General features: G+C 45.4%; 1 protein-coding gene across 3 annotated transcripts in view; it reads left to right on the top strand.

Annotated features, from left to right (window-relative positions):
• SLC24A4 (solute carrier family 24 member 4) overlaps window positions 1-17,275 on the top strand; it is a 133,116-nt gene that overhangs the window by 102,445 nt on the left and 13,396 nt on the right. For all 3 annotated transcript variants that reach the window (XM_037031318.1, XM_037031317.1, XM_037031316.1), the window contains exon 13: window positions 14,393-14,559. In XM_037031318.1, the coding sequence (XP_036887213.1) occupies window positions 14,393-14,559 (167 nt within the window). The remainder of the gene's footprint in view (window positions 1-14,392; window positions 14,560-17,275) is intronic.

The raw sequence follows: 17,275 nt of genomic DNA, 5'->3' as shown, positions 1-17,275 counted from the left end.
CCAGCGGGGTGTTCGCAAACTTGTGTAGCCATCAGCACAATCAGTTTTAGAACACTTTCCTCACCCCCAAAGGAATCTCCCTGACCCACGAGCAGTTACTCCCAACCCCCCAACCCCTTCTCCTGGCAGCCACGACTCTACTCCCTGCCTCTTTGGATTTGTCTGTTCTGGACATTTCATGTACATGGGATCAGTCGGCCTACAGCCTTTTGTGACCAGCAGCTGCTGCTTAGCATGGTGTTTGCAGGGTTCACCCATGTTGCAGCGTGTGTCAGTGATTCACTCTTAGGTGTGGCTGAATAATTATTTATTCATTGGTCGATGGAAATTTGGATTATGTCCACTTTCTGGATACGAGCGGTTTATTAAAACAGCTAATGAGGCATGGTGGAGAAAGGCTCAATTTTTAAAAAATAATCTAAATGAAAGCCATTTTCCTCTGAGTTCTTCATGGTTGACAATAAACAGTCTCTGAAGATGAGGATTAAAAGGGATCTAGGAAGTTTTTTAAAAAACTGATTTTAGAGGAAGGGGGAGAGAGAGAGACATTGATTTGTTGTTCTCTTAGTTATGCATTCACTAGTTGCTTCTTGTATGTGCTCTGACCAGGGATTGAACCTACAACCCTGGCGTATTGGAATGATGCTCTAACCAACTAAGCTACCTGGCCAAGGCGGATCTTGGAAATTTTTAGACCAGGCTTCCTATATTCCAAAGTGGGAAATTGAGGCCCAAAGAAAGGCAGGGACTTGCCCAAGGGACAGTCTCAACTAGACAGAGCCAGATATCTGGGCCACCTGCCCTGGAGTCCACTCCATGGTATTCCTGCAGCCAGGCCAGCTCAGTGCAGCAACCACAGGGGTAGGAGATAAAGGGTCCCAGGACCCACCATGCACTGGGAGTGAGCTGGGTCCTGAAGCCCCTTCACCTGCCCACAGCAGAAGCCCACACAGCTCCCTTCCGCTGAAGGGGAACATTTATAGAAATAAGGATGGGGGTGTGTTAGGGATCCCAGGACAGTGACACAGCTGGCCTCTCCTGGGTTGACTCGGGGCCTCAACAGGTGTTAAGACTCTTCCTGGCCCTTCATTTCTCCACATGCGCCTGGCTCATCCTGTCCCTTGGCTGCAGGCTGGCTTTCTCAAATTCATGGTCGGTCCACATGGCAGACCATGGCCTCCCCTGACTCCAGACTGACATGTGACAGTGTCAGCCCGCTCACTCAGCTCATCAGTGCTGCATATAAATTCTAGAGTCTCGAGAGAGAAAATGCCACCAACCCTGGTCACTCAGCTGTGCTGGCCCACTTGGCTTTGGTGGCCCCTGGGAGTGTGGTTCTGAGGGAGGAGGGACTGAACACACACATGCCTGTACCGCTTGTAGGCGTCTATGACATGTGCCTCCAGTACTATTAGAAGATGAAGGTGGTAGCACGTCTCAGAGGCGGTGAAGTTGGAAATACAGAGGCACAGGTGGGAAAAGCACCTTAACCCAGGTACTGGCAGTGACTCCGGAGCCCACCCACTGATCTGGTTGGCCCTGCCACCACGCCAGAGCCAAGGAGGTGGGGGCCAGAATGCATTGGAACGGTTGAGTTCGGGAACTCAGCACCAGAGCTGTGGGGCAGCGAGCAGGAGGCCACTGCCCCAGCCGTGTCTTGACTCCCAAAGCCACATGAACTGGATGCTGGTATGCTGGTCTGGCCTCCAGCACTGGCTCTGATGCCCCTCATCTAGTGCCTGGGCACGGGCGCCCTGCTTTGACAGGAATGCATCGAAAACAGCAAAAAGAAGCTTGGCCCTACCTCCATTCTCCAAATCAGGGAACCTGTCGTGCATCCTGGCCTTCAACCTCGAGGGATTCTGAGAGAAGCTTCCACAGACACTGGCAGGAAGCTGGACTAGGGCTGCTGAAGGCCAGCTCAGCGTGTCCACTTTCATGCTGTGGTCCCGCTTGGGGAAAAGCAGTAAAACCAATTTTAAAGAGGACGCATATGGTGTTCAGACTCATAGTGACACAGAGGAGGGTCAGGGCCCCAACTTGTAGCTTGGCAGACACATCCTTCACAGGGACCTGCCCCAGCCCCTAAGTGCCAGCGTGGCACTTAGCCCCTAACATTCAGTACTTAGAGTCTGAACACACAGCCCCACTGGCCGGCTGGTGTGGTCCCCATTTCTGGGGTGAGGAAATGGGGGCTCAGGAAGCCACACAGGTGAGAGATGCCACAGGCAGGCCTGGCACCCAGGTCTGCCCCACTCCAAGGTGCTCTCCTCTGCCTAGTCGCAATGTTGACTCTGGCAAGAGGGCCCTCTGCTGAGTTGGAATGTCCACTCTAGGATTCTGGGGGTGGCAGAAAGGAAAGCGGGGAGGAAGGAGGCCCCCCGGCTGGGTCCGTGTGGTTTGCACACACGGGGAACCCAACAGCCCCACACCGCCATTGTCTGTTTACTGAGTGTTGAACAGAGAGCCTACCAGTGGGGTGGAGAACCAGCAAGTGCCCTTGACTCTGTTGAGGTTTCTGGGGCCAGTGGCCTCTCTTTTTCATTTCCCAGAGCCTCCAAATTCAAGGCGAGGCCTTCAGAGGCAGGCAGTGATCTCCGTGCTTTTGCGTTTCTTCAGTCTCCCCACGGTTCCTGGAGGTGGGTGAGGCAGGCAGTTATTGTCTCACAGATGGGGACATGGAGGTTCAGAGACGCCGAGGGTTCACCCACTGACACACATCGATAGTGACAGGACAGAGCATCTGTTTGCAGGAAGCTTTCAGATCCCTGAGGCAGGATGCACAGCTGGCCATATTTTGGGGTCATCTTTAGAGTGAGGGGGTTGGCACCCCAACCCCACACATCCCTCTGGCCCTGGGACCCCATTCACACCCAGGCCCAGAGTTGGACGTGGATCCTCTGGTGGGGGCCTCAGGCACATCCTCAGGGCTGGGATGAGGGTCCCTGAGATTGGCACCAACTGGAGAAACAGACCTGGCTTCGCTGATGACCGGGAGCCCTGGTCTGCAGGTCAGAAGTGAGGGCAGCTGCCTCCACGCGGAAGCATGAACAGGGTCCCGTGTGAACCAAGCCAAGGGCACCTCCCTGGGGGAGGCCTGCTTCCCATGGGGCCCTTCTCTGCCTCTCTCATGCTTTCAGGATTAAAACTCACCCTCCAGCAGTCAGAATGGTATCGCTAAGAGGCTTAGCATTGGACTCCTGGGGCTGCCACTTCCTAGCTGTGTGACGGTGGGCAGGTAGGCTTACCTCTCTGAGCCTGCTCAAGTCTTTGTAAAACTACCCAACCCAGTGCTTGACAATAGTAGGTACTCAATAAGTTGAAGTTAATGTCGTTGTTAATATTAACAATAGTTAAATTTAGTGCTTTCTCTGTGCCAGGCATTATTCTAAACGCATCACATAGGATGGCTCGATTTCAGTCTCCCAATAGCCCAGTGAGGTAGGAACTATTATCCCCATTTTAAAGATGAGAAAACTGGGGTGCAGTGAGACCCTCCCCCGATCCCATAGATAGCGCATGCCAGAGCTGGGATTTCAACCCGGCAGTCTAGCCAGTGTTAACCATGAAGCTTCTGTGCCCTTCGGGAGGCTATCAGTTTAATGGTTGGTCTAAATTTACAGAAGAAACAAAGTTGTATTTAAAACATAACTAGAAATGATTGATTCTAAAGTTCATTCACCACCAAGAAGTAAAACAACTTTAATGGTTTCCCTTCTCCAGAGGATTTTCTGTTTGGGTCACAGCACCTGACAGTCCAACCTTTGCCAGTGGGTGGGGAGCGGAAGGGCTCCCATGGGCCTTGAAATCCTGGGACTGCAAGGGTGGGCAAGCAATGGAGCGCTGAACACCCAGGACTTAGATTCCAAAGGCCTGCATTCAAGTCCTAACACTCCCTCTCCCTTCTGGGATGTTTAAGTCACTGGATGTCACCGAACCTCAGCTTATTTACCTGTGAAACAGGGAGACTATCCCCCTAGATTGAAATGAAGAACAAAGAGGGTGGGGAAACCACCTCCAAGGTTTGTGCCACAACATAAATGGTGGAGAGTAGTGAGGTGGTCGCTCACTAATCCAGTCCTGACAATGCTCCATCTTCCCCTGCGAGCCTCGTCCCTCCCCCAAGGGCCAACACAGAGGCCGTGGGGGAAGCAGGGTCTGTCTGTGGCTCTGCCACTAATGTTTTTGTGAGATTTTGGGCCGTTCATTGTCAAAACCTTCATGGGACTTGGGTTTTCTTCTTATAGAGTTAACCCAGTGAAGTACATCCCTGGAATACAGGGTTGGCTCAACCTGTGGAGAACAATCAGTGTAACCACATTAATAGAATGGTGAACAGAGCCGTGTGATCATCTAAATAGATAGAGAAAAAAAGTTTTTTGTTTTTTTTTAATATATATTTTTTAAGATTTTATTTATTTATCTTAGAGGGGAAGGGGAGGAGAGAGAGAGAGAGAGAAATATCAATGTATGGTTGCCTCTGGTGCGTCCCCTGTCAGGAACCGGGAACTGGCCTGCAACCCAGGCATGTGCCCTGACTAGGAATCCAACCGCGATCGTGTGGTTCACAGGCCCGCGCTCAATCCACTGAGCTACACCAGCCAGGGCAGAAAAAAAGTTTTATAAAATCCATCACCCTTTATTGATGAAGAAACACTCCACAAACTAGGAATAGGAGCAAATTCCCAAACCCTTATGAAAGGCATCCACAAAAAATCCCCACAGCTTAATGGGGAAACACCAAAAGCTCTCCCCTACGACCATAAGAAGGGGTCACTCCCACCACTTTATGCTGCAGGTCAGAGGCAGGGCAGATAGGCGAGAAAAACTCAAAGGCATCCCGACCACAAAGGAACAAGGTACACTGTCTGTATTCAACCCTAGACGGCATGGCTTTATGTGTAGAAGAGCCTAAGAAATCCACGCCCCAGCCTGTGAGAATTAATGACCTGGTGGGATGTAAGATCAATGTACAAAATTCTATTGTATTTCTGTACTTGGCCATTAGCAATTTTAAAATGTGATTAAAATTCCATTTATAATAGCATTCAAAATAAAATAGTACAAGACTTGTATTCTGAAAACAACAAAATATTGTTGAAAGATGATCTAAATGAATGGGAAGACATCTCACGCCTGTGGCTTGGAAGACTTAAAATGCTAAGGACGGCAGTAGTCTGCAATGCGATCTACAGATTCCAGGCAATCTATAAAAATCCCAGCTAAAAAAATTTTTTGTGGAAATTGACAAGCTAATTTCTAAATTCATACAAAAATTCAGAGGGCCCGGGATAACCAAAACGATCTTGACAAAACAAAATTGAAGGACTTATACTTTGTGGTTTCAAAACTTAGAAGATACAGTAATCAAGACTACTCTGGGCATATGGGTAGATATAGGTCAAGGGGATAAGATTGTGAGTCTTGAAATATATCCATATATTTAAGGTCAAATAATTTTTGGCAAGAGTGCCAAGACAATTCAGGGGGAAATAGTCCTTCCAGCAAGTGGTGCTATGACAACTGGATATCCACATTTTTTAAGGAGTATTTTTGGACCCTCATATCATATACCAAAAAAAATAATATGAAACAGAGACCTAAATATGAAATGTTTACAAGAAAACATAGGTGTAAATATTTATAACTTTGGATTAGACCACGCTTTCTTAAGTATAACAATCAAAAGCATAAGTACCCAAAGAAAAACAAATTATATTTTATCAAAATTTAAAACTTTTGTGATTTATAGGACACTATGAAGAAAGTGAAAAGACAACTCAGAATGGAAGAAAACATTTGCAAATTTTGTTTCTAACAAGGATCTAGTGTCCAGAATATATACAGAAGGCTAAAAACTCAACAATAAAAAAATATCGTTTTTAAAATGGTCAAAAGGTTTGAATAAATAGCTCTCTAAAGAAAATATACAAATGGACAATAAGTTCACGAGAAGATACTCAACATTATTGGTCATCAGGAACTTCAAAGCCACAATGAGGTACCATGTCACACTCAGTAGAATGACCATAATCAGATGACAATGTATTGGCAAGGATGTGAGTCTATTGGACCCTTCGTACACTGCTGGTGGGGATGTAAAAAGGTGCAGCCACTTGGGAAACGGTCCAGCAGTTCCTCAAAGAGCTAAACATAGAATTAGTGTATGACCCAGCAATTCCACCCCTGGTTACATATCCAAGAAAAATGAAAACATGTCCTTACAAAAACTGATACATGAATGTGCATAGCAGCCAGAAAGTAGAAACAGTCCAAATATCTATCAAGTGATAAATGGATAAACAAAATAGGGTATGTCCATAAAAAGAATGAAGTACCGGTGTATATGCTACAACATGAATGCCCTTCGAAGACACATGCTGTTTGCAGGAAGCTGCTTGAAATTAGCCAAACACAATGGAGTGTGTATAGACACAGGTATATTGGTGGTTGCCAGAATTTGAGCAAGGAGAGGAAATGGGGAATGATAGCTGAATGGGTACAGGGTGTTTTTTTGGAGAGCAATGGAAATCTTGAAGATTTCAGGTCAAGTTATAGGCATAGGTAGATACCCTTTGCTTTCTCGCACAACCGAAAGGATGACAGCAACAAATTTTAAAAAACAAAACCAGAACTGCCAGAAAATTGAACTGTATGGAAGCCCAACAACCAAGGAGTTAAAGAAGAAACATCCTCCCAGACTGGTGGGGTGGGCCGAAGACAGGCAGCTGGGGTGGTGAGAACGTCAAGTCAACAGACTGGGTCAGGTGAGGCGCAGTTGGTGGAGCAGGCGGCCCCACATTCAAGTGCAGATAAGCTGAGGGGAACAGCTGGGGAGCAAAACAGACAAGACAGCCCAGGGTTCCAGGGTGGGAAACCAAAGCCTCAAAACCTCTGGCTGTAAAATCATGCGGGGGTTGCAATAGCAGGAGAAACTTCCATCCTCACAGGACAGTTCATTGGAGAGACCCACAGGGCCCTGGAATGTACACAAGCCCACCCACCCAGGAATCAGCAACAGAAGGGCCCAATTTGCATGTGGGTGGCAGGGGAAGTGACTGAAAGCAGAATGAGAACTAAGCAAGAGGCATTGTTCCCTCTCTGACACCTCCCCCACACACAGCACCACAACACAGAGAAGTGGGTTGCCCCACCCTGGGAATACCTAAGACTCTATCCCTTAAAACATAAGTGTGCCAAGACAAAAAAATATCCAAGTAAAAGAACACATCAAAACTCTGTAGACAGAACTAAGTGATGAATAGATATAGCCACCCTATCAAATGCAGCGTTCAAAACACTAGTAATCAGGATGCTCACAGAAATAGTTGAGTACAGATGCAAAATAGAGGAAGAAGCGAAGGCTATGTAAAGTGAAATAAGCAAAATATACAAGGAACCAACAGTGAAGGGAAGGAACCCGGAACTCAAATCAACTATTTGGAGCAGAAGGAAGAAATAAACATTCAACGGAAACAGAATGAAGAAACAAAATTTTTTTTATATGAGAGGCTGAGGAACCCCTGGGACAACTTTAAACATTCCAACATCTGAATCATAGGGGTGCCAGAAAGAGAAAAAAAAGAGCAAGAAATTGAAAACTTATTTGCAAACATAATGAAGGAGAACTTCCCCAATCTGGCAAAGGAAATAGACTTCCAGGAAGTTCAGAAAGCTCAGAGAGTTCCAAAAAAATTGGACCCAAGGAAGAGCACACCAAGACACATAATTAAATTACCCAAAATTAAAGATAAGGAGAGAATCTTAAGAGCAGCAAGAGATAGGGAGACAGTCACCTACAAAGGAGTTCCCATCAGACTGTCGGCTGATTTCTCAAAAGAGACCTTGCAGGCAAGAAGGGGCTAGAAAGAAGTATTCCAAGTCATGAAAGGCAAGGACCTACATCCAAGATTACTCTATCCAGCAAAGCTTTCATTTAGAATGGAAGGGCAGATAAAGTGCTTTCCAGATAAGGTCAAGTTAAAGAAGTTCATCATCAATAAGCCTTTATTATATGAAATGTTAAAGGATCTTATCTGAGAAAAAGAAGGTCAAAACTGAACAGTAAAATGACCACAAACTCACAACTAGCAATAACTGAACCTAAAAAACAAGTAACAAGCTAAGCAAGCAGCTAGAACATGAACAGAATCACAGAAATGGAGATCACATAGAGGGTTATCCGCAAGGAGGAGAGGAGGAAGAATGAGAGAAAAGGTACAGGGAATAAGCATAATTGGTCGATACAAAATAGGGGGCAGTTAAGAATAGTATAGAAAATGGAGAAGCCAAAGAACTTGCGTATATGACCCATGGCCATGAACTAAGGAGGGGGTGCAGGGAGGAGGGGGATAAATGGGCGAAAAATGGGACAACTGAAATAGCATAATCAATAAAATTTACTTTAAAAAATCTTGAATCACATAGTAGTACTAATCTCACAGCTTTCTAATATGCTGAAAATCACCTAATTGTATGTTTAAATAGCTGAATTTAACGAATCACATAGTAGTACTAATCTCACAGCTTTCTGATATGCTGAAAATCACCTAATTGTATGTTTAAATAGCTGAATTTAATGATATGGCAATCATAGCTCTGTTGTGTTTAAATGAATTCATCTGGGGTGCCAGTTCTCAAGTGTGGTCCCAGGACAGTAAGCGTCAGGATCACCTGGGAAATGGTTGGGAATGTAAATTCTTGGACCCCATTTTAGCTGCCAAATCATTAGCTCTGGGGCTCTAATGAGCTTTCCAGGGGATTTCGATTCATACTCAGGTTTGAGAGCCACTGGTCTGGAGATACACGCTCCAGATCATGTAGACACTCCCACTTCCAGGGTCTGTGGGCATCTACCTGACATCCCCCTGTGACACACATGCCCACAGGCCTGAAGTTAACCACTTCCTCAATTGGACTGTCTCATTAGTTAACTGTCCAGGTTAATTTGTTGGAAGTTTTTTATCAGCGACTACATCTGCTCTGAATTTTTTCCTTCACTATGATTAGCCACCTGTGTTGTTGCAGTTCATTTTAAAGATTTTTTTACAGATCTACTTCAGAAGAGAAATCGAGAGCTTAGTGAAACAACAGCAGCTGTTTTTTTTTTTTTAATATTTTATTTATTTATTTATCTTTCGAGGGGAAGGAGAGAGGGAGAGAAACATCAATGTATGGTTGCCTTTTGTGCGTCCCCTGCTGGGAGTTGGCCTGCAGGGAACCGGCCTGCAACCCAGGCATGTGCCCTGACTGGGAATCGAACCACGATCCTCTGGTTCGCAGGCCCGCGCTCAATCCACTGAGCTACACCAGCCAGGGCCAACAGCAGCTGTTTTTTTTTATCTTGCTTATGTTCGCATGCTTCTCAGAGGCCAGGATACGATGAACATTTCTCAGTCTCTGACATTGCCCTTGAAGGAATGAATGGCGGGGCTCGACAGAAGGGGCTCCTGGTGGTGGTGGGGAGTTGTCCCTTGGCATTAACATTGTCCCATCACCCAGTAGCTCCCAGAGTCAATTATTAAAACTATATTGAAACCTCGGTGTTGGAGAAACCCAATTCAGGCAGGTTTAAGCCAGAGAGCGCTCAACTTTGTTCTGTTTTCAAAGGCTGGTATGGCTGTTCTGGCTTCCTTGCATTTATATGAGACTATCAGAATCAGCTTCTCAATTTCTGCAAAAAAAAACAAAAAAAAAACTGGAATTTTAACAGGGATTATATTGAATCCGTAGATCAATTTGGTGAAAATTTCCATCCCAACAACATTAAGTTGCTGACCCATCTACAGGACGCCTTTCCATTTATTTAGGTTGCCTGGAATTTCCTTCAGTGACGTTCATAGTTTTCAGCATATAAATTGTGTACTTATGTTTCATTTATTCATAAACACTTTTTTCTTTCGGATGCTATGGTAAATGGAGTTATTTCCTTAATTTTATGTTTGGATTGTTTATCGTCATTGTATAGAAATACACCTGAATTTCGTATATTGGTCTTGTGCCTTGCAACCTGACTGAACTTGTTTTGTAGTTCTAATAATTTTTTTTCACGTGTACTACGTGGAATTTTCTCTATACAAGATCCTGCCATCTACAAATAGGGATACTTTTACTTCTTTCTTTCCAACTGAATGACTTTTACTTCTTTTTCTTGCCCAAAGACTTCTATTTTGCCTTTACTTCTATTTTGCCTTCTTCTTCTTCCCAGGCTAGCCCTTCCATACACCGTTGACTAGCAGGATAAGAGCAGACATCCTTGTCTTGTTGAAAGCTTTCAGTCTTCACCGTTAAGTATGGTGTTAACTGTGGGGTTTTGTAGGTGCACTTCCCCAGGTTGAGGAAATTCTCTTCTACTCCTAGATTGTTGAGTGTTTTATCATGAAAAGGCATTGGATTTTTCAAACACTGTTTTTGTTTGTTTGTTTGTTTTTTGCATTAGTGGACGTGATTGCAGTTTTGTCCTTTATTACCATGGTATGTTGGATTGATGACATTTCATATGTTGAACCAAGCTTGCATTCCTGTGATAAATCCCACTTGGTCAAAGTGTGTGATCATTTTTCACATGATGTTCAATTCAGCCATTAAGGGTTTTTGCATCTGTATTCATGAGGAATATTGGTCTGTAGTTTGCTGTTCTCTTGGTGTCTGGCTTTGATATCAGTGTGACAATGTCTTCATGGAGAGAACTTAGAAATGTTCCCTCTTCTGTCTTTTGGAAGAGTTTGTGCAGAATTCACGCTGATTTTTCTTTAAACATTTGGTAGAAATCACCATGAAGCCATCTGGTCCTGGCTTTACTTTAAAGGAAATTTTTTTTTTAATTTTTAAAGTATATTTTATTGATTATGTCATTACAGTTGTCCCAATTCCCCCCCCCCATCTTGTTTTATTACTATGTCAATCTCTTCTTATAAATCTATTCAGCTTTTCTGTCTTTTTAAGTCAGATTTGGTGGTTTTTGTCCTCGTAGAATTTGTTTCACATAGATTATCTCATTTGTTGGGGCATAGTTGCTCCTCATATTGCTGACTTGTTCTTTTTATTCCTGTGAGGGTCACAGTGGTGACCCTCTCTTATTCCTGGTGCTAGTAATTTGAGTCTTTTTTGCTTAGTCATTCTAGCTAAAAGTTTGTCCATTTCATTTATTTTTTTAAAAAACCAACTCTTAGTTTCATTGATTCTATTTTTTATTTTCTATTCCATAGATTTCTACTTTAGTCTTAATTATTTCTTTCTTTCTGCTTTCTTTGGATTTAATTTGCTCTACTATTTTTGTGTTGTAAGGAAGAGGGTTAGGTCACTGATTGAAGATCTTTAATATACTCTTTTATAGGTATAAATTTTTCATATAGTCATTTATAGCTATAAAATTCTAAGCACTGCTTTTACTGCATCCCATAAGTTTTGGTACGTTGTGTTTTCATTTTGATTCATCTCGAGGTATTTTCTAATTTCCCTTGTGATTTCTTCTTTGCCCCATTGGTTGTTCGGGAGTGGGTTGTTTAACTTCCACATATTTGTGAATCTTCCAGTTTTCCCTGTTTGATTTGTCATTTCTTTCCCTTGCGGAATGCTTGTAGGACATACTTGGCGTGATTTAAATCCTTTTAAATTGATCGTTGTTTGTTTTACGTTGTAACCTGTGGCCTATACTGGAAAGTGTTCCGCGTGAATCTGAGACGAATGTACATTCTTCTTGAATGTGTGCATCAGTGTTTTTCGCCAGATTTGAGAAGGTTTTGGCTATGAGTTCTCAGATACTCTTCCTTCCCCTCGTTGCCTCCCCTCTCCTCTTGGCACCCTTATTATGCCTCCGCTGGTGCATGCGATGGCATGCCATGGGTCTCTGAGACACCATTTTTCTTTATTCTTTTTTCTGTCCGTTACTGAGTCTAGAAGCTCTTGGTTGACCTACTTCAAGGCTGCCGACGTTTTCCTTCTTCCTGCTCAAATCTGCTGTTGAGCCCCTGCAGGGGAAGTTTTTATTTTAGTTACTGTGCTTCTCAATTCCAGGATTTCTTTTGGCTCTTTTTTACTCTGATATTCTATGGGGAGAAATTATTCTCATACTTTCCTTTAGTTTTTTAGATATTGAAAAAAACTTCTTCATGCGTATTTCTTTTTTTTTCCATGCATATTTCTAAACAGCTGATTTAAAGTCTTTCTAAATCCATTGTCTGGAATTTTTCAGAGACAGTTTATACGTACTGCTCCTTGTCCCGTGTATGGGCTATACTTTCTTGTTTTCCTTGTTGGTTGAAAGCTGGGCATTTAAAATAACATAGTTTGCCCAGACTGGTGTGGCTCAGTTGGGCATCATTCCACAAAGCAAAAGGTCACCAGTTGGATTCCTGGTCAGGGTACATACCTGGGTTGTGGGTTTGGTCTCCAGGGGAGAAGCAACGGATCGATTTGTCTCTTGCATTGATATTTCTCTCCCTGTCTTTCTCCCTCCCCTCTCTCTAAAAATAAATAAATAAATAAAATCTTTCTTTAAAAAAAACAAGGAGATACAATTTCAGATTTATTAGTTGGGTATCTCTAAAATAAATAAGTTAATATAATATAAGTTTGAAAACTCTAGGAAATATTGTCCTCCCTTCCCAAGTCTGCTTATTGTTACTGTTTGCCATTGTTTTTGTTTAGTGAGTTTTCTCAAATAATCTGTAAAGTCTGTATTTTTTGTTGTGTGTGGCCCCTGAAATATCTGCTAGGTTCGCCTAAAGCCACCTAGCGACTGAGCAGAGGTTGCCTTAGGTGCTTGCGTGCAGTGAGTCTCCTCATCATCTCTGGTGGGTTCTGTGGGTTCACAGGCACATCTTCAACCCCAAGTGGGCAGCCTTTACTCCACCTCAGCCTTTACTTCTTGCTTGCTCAGAGCCTCAACGTCAGGTGGAGGTGAACGCCCAGAGCATTCTCAAGGCTTTTGGGAGCACGCAGACCCCCCCACCCCCAAGCATAGCCCAATGCGTGGCTGTGGTTTTTAGATTCCCAGAAAAAAGTAGGAGCTTTTGCAAAGCCCTGTGTAGATATCACATTCCCCAGCTTCTCCTTTCAAGCTTGTTGGTTTATTTATTGTTTGTCCTGTAACCTACAACCTTGGGCACTGTGATGCTCAACAGTTGCCTCTGATTGTTTTGAACAAATGCCCCGAGGCAAAGGCTATGCATATTGGCTGAGCTCTGATTCAGGTCAAGCAAGGACAGTCTTGGAAGTGGGATCTTCCAAGAATGCACCCGAGAGGTCAAATAATGCCCATTCTCTGGGAGGGGACGTGGAGGGAGCTCCAGGCCGGCTCTGCCCCTTCTGGTTGCCAGGGTGCTGGCGTTCAAGGCTTCTCCAGAGCTGGTGAGAGGGAACGGAAACAAGGCAGGTTAAAACTCCACGAAGTCACTGTTCTCACTGAGATCCAGTCAGTTTTCTTACATAAACCCTCCCTGGATTGCTACCAGCCTTGGTTCATTTCCAGAGTCCTAAAAAAGGATGGTTCTGGCCATTTTCCCCAGTCTCCTCACTGTCCCTCTACAGGAGAGAATTTCACAGGTCCTCCCTCCGCCATTTCTGCGGCATCACCCACGAGTTGGTTTTGGAGGCTGCACGTGCTGTACACAGTGGTTTATTAAGGGAACTATGCTTGTACTTGGTGGTTTGTGGGGGGCTGCTTTTCCCTGGCTGACTTGTCAGTGGATTCCTTTGGTGGGAGCCCATGAGGTCCCATCTGCCAGCCAGGACACCCACATTTTAGTCTTGCGTCTGCCGTGGGCTGAGTAGATGACTTTGGAGCCAAGGCGCTGAGATTTCTGGAATACCTACTGCGTGCAGAGTGTCTTATGTATATAATGTCATGTCCTTCTTGCAACAATGAAGAAAGGGAGAACGCTCCAATTTAACAGATGAAGCAACTACTAAATGCAAAGAACTCAGCACTGTGCCTGCTACACATTGCAAAATTTCATACGTTGATTTTTGCGTTATTGTTGTTCCAACTGTTATTATCATCGGAGGAGAAAGTGGAGTTGATGGGATTTCTCCAGGTCCTTGGAACACCAGCCCAGGTCTGTCTGGCTCCAAAGCCTACCCATATTCTGCCTGCTCATTCCAGCTCCATGGAGCAAGTCCATTCCCTCTGGGTCTCACTTTCCTTACTCTGAAGGATTTGGACTGACTGAAGCTATTCAATCAACAAACACTTAGCGAATTGTGTTGCTAAGATCACTTTCCGGAGGACGTTGTGCAGGCATGTGATTCTGTGAGATCACTTGCTTAGAGTCACATGGGTAGCATTCTCTTGTTTGACTTAAAAAAAAAAGCAGCAGGTGGACTGACAGGTGTGTAACCCAGTGCGTGTTTCTCTCCCCCTCCCTTCTGGCTCCGCCCCACCCCCCTGCAGAGGCAAGAGGGGACAAAGCCAAGTGGGTGTTCACCTGGCCACTCATCTTCCTCCTGTGCATCACCATCCCCAACTGCAGCAAGCCCCGCTGGGAGAAGTTCTTCATGGTCACCTTCATCACCGCCACGCTGTGGATCGCCGTCTTCTCCTACCTGATGGTGTGGCTGGTGAGTGGTGGGCGCTGGGCGGGCTGGGCGGACAGACCTGCCCAGCAGCTGCCGGAGGTGGGAGAGCGACTTCAGGCACTGCTCGGCCACCTTTGGCAGAGTTGACCTTGGCTTACATTTCGGTGAGCAGGGGAACTGGCAGGGGTGTGAGCCGCTGCACTGTGCACCAGGGGTGGCCAGACAGATCAGCGTGGTACTTGCAGGCAAGGCAGGCACAGGGGGTGGAGGTGAACCTGGCAAGAGGGGCGGGGTAGTGTGGTAGGAGTGGCATGGACTGGGAGTCAAGAACTGATGCCTTGAAGGTGGGTCTGGGAAGAGCCCTAGAGGGCTGAACGCTAGGACCCAGGGAAATGTGAGGGAGGCTGGAGTCAGTGGGAGATGAACGCAAGCCCTCCTATGCCCCTTGCCAAGGGATGTTCCTCTCCCCTTCCTATGCTCAGGCACATGTATGAACTGTGTATAAACTCTATATAGGTTTTCAATCCTCCTAACAACCACTTTCACTATGCCCATTTTACAGACGAGGAAACTGAGGCACAGAGCTTGAGTACTTTGCCCAGGTAGTTTTACAATTAGCATCTGTCACACAGTGAGTTCATCAGTTAGTGTGTTCTAGGGCGGGGTCAGAACCCTGGTCTGTTGTTCTCCTGAGTCCACGGTCTCAGCCACTACCCTGAACTGCCTCTCAATTTGTGGCTGGAATTTTTCAGCACCTTTCAGACTGAAGTGTTGCAGGTGGAGAGGTGTCGACCTAGCTCCTGGTAGCAGCCCCGGTCATGCATCGCAGCTCTGCGTACCAACCTTCCCCTTCCCCCTCCTCCCCCTCCCCCGACTCTCATTCCTCATGGAGAGCCCAGGAGCAGCAAGGGGAGCTGTGGTTCCAGGGCAGTTGCATCTCTATTGTGGTGAAGCTCACCCATCAGCCACACGCAGCTTTGCACAGCGACTTTCAACCGAGACGACTTTGTCATCTCACAGCGCACATCCACTAGTTACTAAAATTCTGCAGCACACCAAAGGACATATTATTTTTTGCCAGTCTGATCAAAACATTGTCATAGTTTTGACTCATTCACTCGGGACAGCTATTGTCCCAAGGGGAAGGAGGTCAGCGCCCCTGACTCAGTAGTCAGGGACTGTGTGTTTAAAAACCCCCCGAGTCTCACTGGTTGAAAAGCGTTGTCATAGCCGTACCCTCTAGTCACTTCGCTCTCCTCCTGACACCTGGTGCCAGGCAGGGATAGGGCACGTGAGTCTCGGTTTCAGAGGCGCAAGGGCCACCGTCCCCTTAACCCCAGAGGAGCAGATTGGTGGGGAAAGGTGGGCTGTGGGGTCCCAGGAGTGTGGAGGTGAATCCTAGTTTTCCCACGTAGGATCCGTAACACTCAGGCAGGTGACTCAACTTCTCAGAACCCGGGTCACCCCCTCTACAAACTGGGGAGGTTCATCTCCGTCCAACAGGGTCACTGGGAGACTGGGAGGCCTCTGGGCCGACATCACGGTCTGAGCTGCAGCATAGAAAGTGGCTGGTAACTGTGAGTGTCAGCTGTTTTCGCCAGGAGGTACAGCCCCCACGGACTGCTCTGTGCTGTGTCAGGTGAAGGCTAGAGTCCCCACAGGTGCTGGTGTGGGTGCGTGGGAGGTGGGGTTGTGGGGGAGCAGGAAGGAGCTGCTATTCAAACTGCCCAGAAAGGATGACAGTCAAAGATAAGGAAAACTATGCCTCAAATGAATTGAATTTGCAAACTTAAAATTTTCGAGTAGGATTAAAGGCCAGCCCATCTTTACACTTGATTTTTCAAATTTCTTACTCTATTGATTATGCTGTTACAGTTGTCCTGTTTCCCCCCTTTGCCCCCCTCTATTTAGCACCCCCCACTCCTTCAGGCAAACCCCACACCATTTTCATGTCCATGGGTCACATGTATAATCTTTGGCCACTCCACTTCCTGTACTGTACTGTACGTCCCCATGGCTATTCTGTAACTGCCTGTTTGTACTTCCTAATCCCCTCACCTCTTCACCCATTGCCCACACCCTCCTCCCATCTGGCAACCATCAAAATGCTGTCTGTATCCATGATTCCTTCTCGGTTCTTGTTTGCTTAGTTTGTTTTTCAGATTCAATTATTGACAGGTATGTATTTAGGGCCATTTTATTTTTCATAGTTTTGATCTTCTTTTTAAATAAATTTCTTTAACATTTCATGTAATAACGGTTTGGTGATGATGAACCCCTTTACTTTTTCCTTGTCTGGGAAGCTCTTTATCTGCCCTTCCATTCTAAATGAGAGCTTTGTTGGGTAGAGCGATCTTGGCTATAGGTCCCTGCTTTTCATACTTCGAATATTTCTTGCTGTGCCTTCTAGCCTGCAGAGTTGTTTGTTTTGTTTTGTTTGAGAAATCAGCTGACAGTCTTACGGGAACTCCCCTGTAGGTAACTAACTTCTTTTCTCTTGCTGCTTTTACGATTCTCTCTTTATCTTTAACCTTTGGCATTTTAATTATGATGTGTCTTGGAGTGGGCCTCTTTGCATCCATCTTGTTTGGGACTCTCTCTGCTTCATGGACTTACATGTCTATTTCCTTCACCAAATTAGGGAAGTTTTCTTTCATTATTTTTGCTTTTCTTTTAAAGATTTTATTTATTTATTTTTAGAAAGAGGGGAAGGTAGGGAGAAAGAGAGGGAGAGAAACATCAAGGTATGGTTGCCTCT

This window comes from Sturnira hondurensis, unplaced genomic scaffold (genome assembly GCF_014824575.4).
Source record: "Sturnira hondurensis isolate 20B ecotype Veracruz unplaced genomic scaffold, ASM1482457v3 Scaffold0021143, whole genome shotgun sequence".
In the NCBI taxonomy this organism is placed as follows: domain Eukaryota; kingdom Metazoa; phylum Chordata; class Mammalia; order Chiroptera; family Phyllostomidae; genus Sturnira; species Sturnira hondurensis.
Note: the sequence above shows the minus strand (reverse complement) of the source record. Positions and strands in the feature narration are given on the sequence as shown.